We start from the raw sequence: 2,550 nt of genomic DNA, 5'->3' as shown, positions 1-2,550 counted from the left end.
GACAAGCTGTACGGTCAAATAAATTTATCAGCTATATTGGGGCAGTGGCACGAAGCACCGTGCCCATTACAGCGCAGCACTGGAGGAGGGTTGATCGTTCAGTGCGAGACACTATTTGGACAGATGTATCGGTAATATATTATAACAACTCAAATTTCATTTTCTTACAAGCTGCGTGACACTAATGTGTTTTATATGTTTTGCAGTCTGCATTTGATATAGATGAGAGCAGGAAGAAGTTTGTAGGGGAAGGCTGGGAGGGCACTGCGCTCTTTTCGATATTTTGTGACACACAAGTACTTGAAGGATCCTTCCACAGCCGACGAGTCCCAGGTTCCTAGCTTGATACGGGACTTGGTCAAACAGAGGATTGGGCTGCTTTTGTGACGTCACGTCGTGATAGGCAATTTCAAGTAATAATCCTCACTCTTTTTGATATTAAATAGTCCATTTTGTTTAATCTATATATTGTTTAATTGTGAATCTACTTTGTTTTTGCAGGAATTAAGTTCCCAAAATAAGGAAAGGGTAAAGAAGAATGAGTATCCCTACCGAAAGGGGTGCTTGGGTTATGCGGGCCTCGAGCAAGAGGTGACTCAGAAGGAGGGATCAGATGTCACTGTATCCCGTCAGATGCTGTGGGCACTGGCCAGGCAAAATAAAGATGGCCAAATTGATAATCCTCACGTTAAGGAGGTCGTGGACAGGATGGTGAGTATTATTCTAAATTAAATAATCCTCACGTTATTGTCAAATATCTTTAAGTATGAATAACTATATCAATGTTTGTTCACAGGAGAGTTTGTCCCAGGAAGTTTCGCAGGGGGCATATTCTGCAGATGACCAGGATATATTGAGGAGGGCATTGGGGACTCCTGACCATCCTGGTCTTCTTAGGGGCGTCGGTTATAGAGTCACCAAGAGAGATTACTTCGGGTACCGACAAAAGCCCTCTTCATCGTGCACGCCTTCCTCTGCTGAGTTCATGGAGCTGAAGGAAGAAACACGCTGGTTAAAGGAGCAAGTTAAAGCGCAAGCACTCCTAATCGGGCAGTTGATCAAGAATCAAGCACCACAGCCGACCGAATCTCAGCCCAAGTGGCAAAGACAGCTGCACATTCCCCTTGCTACCTGAGGTATAATACTTGTGTTTATATAATTACATTCAATAATTTATATATCTAGCTAACTTGTCTCTCATGTTAAATCAGGGTGAAGCGGACGTTCAGTGTATGGCGGATAGCCCTAAACATCACACTGTTGCAACGGGCCGCATGTTCAATTTACCGGGGGAGAGTATGATTCATAATGTGCCTCTCCCTGCTGATCATGTAAGGGTGCAGTTGAACACTGCTATTGATGCGAATTATGCCCTCCTGATACCCACCCCAGATGCAGAGACAGTGGCTCAAGCAGTGGGTAGCTTTGTCGCTTGGCCTGGCCGTCTTCTTACATTAGGACATCCTTCAAAGGTATATATGTATAGGTCTACAAATTCAGCTGATTTAAAATAAACTCTATTTTAATTACTAACAGTCTGTTTGTCAGTCTAAGGGGAAGAAGAGCCTATTGGGTGATCACTCATTATCATCACCACAGAAGCAGCCCTCTAAGCCCGTTCAAGTGGTATCATCAAGATTCCGAATATGTCTTGAGGAATATGCAATTGGGGCCAGATTAGAACATGGCGAGGATTTCATGATTCCCCTAGAGTTTGAGCCAGAGGTATACGGTTGACCCTCGTCAGATTATGTCACAAATGAAGTATTGAAAGAGATTCTGACGCATGGAATGGCCAGCACAAATGCCTGTAACTTTTATATAAGGTATTTGTTAAAACCTTAACTAAATACTTAAGTACTTGAACATTTATCCTATTGATATCTTCGTTTGTTGATTTAGATATCTTTTCAAGAACTTCATAGCCCCTGGTGGCCTTGATGACAAGTTCAAGATTATCAGCCCCCACACTTTTGCTAGCCACAGACCTGATATGAAGAAAGACTTATCCAGAGACTTGTTGGATATCTTCATTTCTAAGGCAACACCGGGGGCTCAGACTTTGTTTTTGGCACCTTACTGTCAAAGGTAAACTTTCCTAAATTCTTTCATTTTCAAAATAATTTGTAATAGTTCTAATTGTCTTTCTTATACTTAGGGGACATTGGATGCTGATTGTGGTCAATCCCACAAAGCCGAGGATTTGGTATCTTGATTCTCTTCATGGGGATCCAACCAATTGACCATTTATGGTTTCATTGTTCAACAAGTAATATTTATCTCTATTATTTAAATTTAATTTAATTTCTTGCTTCAATCAAATTTTTGACAATATTAATATTCAATTTTATTGTCTTCTCAGGGCTTTGTGGCTATACCGCACAAATCAGGCCTTACCCTGCCCCCCGGTAAAAAACGGCCAATTTGACGATACCTTCCCGTGGAAGAAAGTGAAGGTATTCACTACCATTATTTACTATTCTACTAAATATGGTTTATTTATATGATTGACTAATATTATTTCCTTTTCCATTCTTTACAGTGCCCACG

General features: G+C 41.2%; 1 protein-coding gene across 1 annotated transcript; it reads left to right on the top strand.

Moving 5' to 3' along the window:
• The first annotated feature begins 1,088 nt into the window (after positions 1–1,088).
• LOC114756437 (uncharacterized) lies at positions 1,089–1,737 on the top strand. The gene is made up of 3 exons (XM_028945386.1): positions 1,089–1,136; positions 1,212–1,472; positions 1,549–1,737. Exons 2-3 carry the CDS (start codon positions 1,233–1,235, stop codon positions 1,735–1,737), a joined length of 429 nt encoding a protein of 142 aa, XP_028801219.1. The 5' UTR covers positions 1,089–1,136; positions 1,212–1,232.
• The last annotated feature ends 813 nt before the right edge of the window (positions 1,738–2,550 follow it).

The sequence above is a fragment of the Neltuma alba genome, unplaced genomic scaffold (genome assembly GCF_004799145.2).
Source record: "Neltuma alba isolate B1F8T4 unplaced genomic scaffold, ASM479914v2 tig00010409_pilon, whole genome shotgun sequence".
NCBI lineage: Eukaryota > Viridiplantae > Streptophyta > Magnoliopsida > Fabales > Fabaceae > Neltuma > Neltuma alba.
The sequence above is the reverse complement of the archived record's forward strand: the minus strand, read 5'-3'. Positions and strand labels throughout refer to the sequence as shown.

Coding starts and splice junctions, on each gene's coding strand:
- LOC114756437 (XM_028945386.1), top strand. CDS start 1,233: ATGGCGGATAGCCCTAAACATCACACTGTTGCAACGGGCCGCATGTTC. Junction 1,473..1,548: donor CATTAGGACATCCTTCAAAG/GTATATATGTAT, acceptor TCTGTTTGTCAG/TCTAAGGGGAAGAAGAGCCT.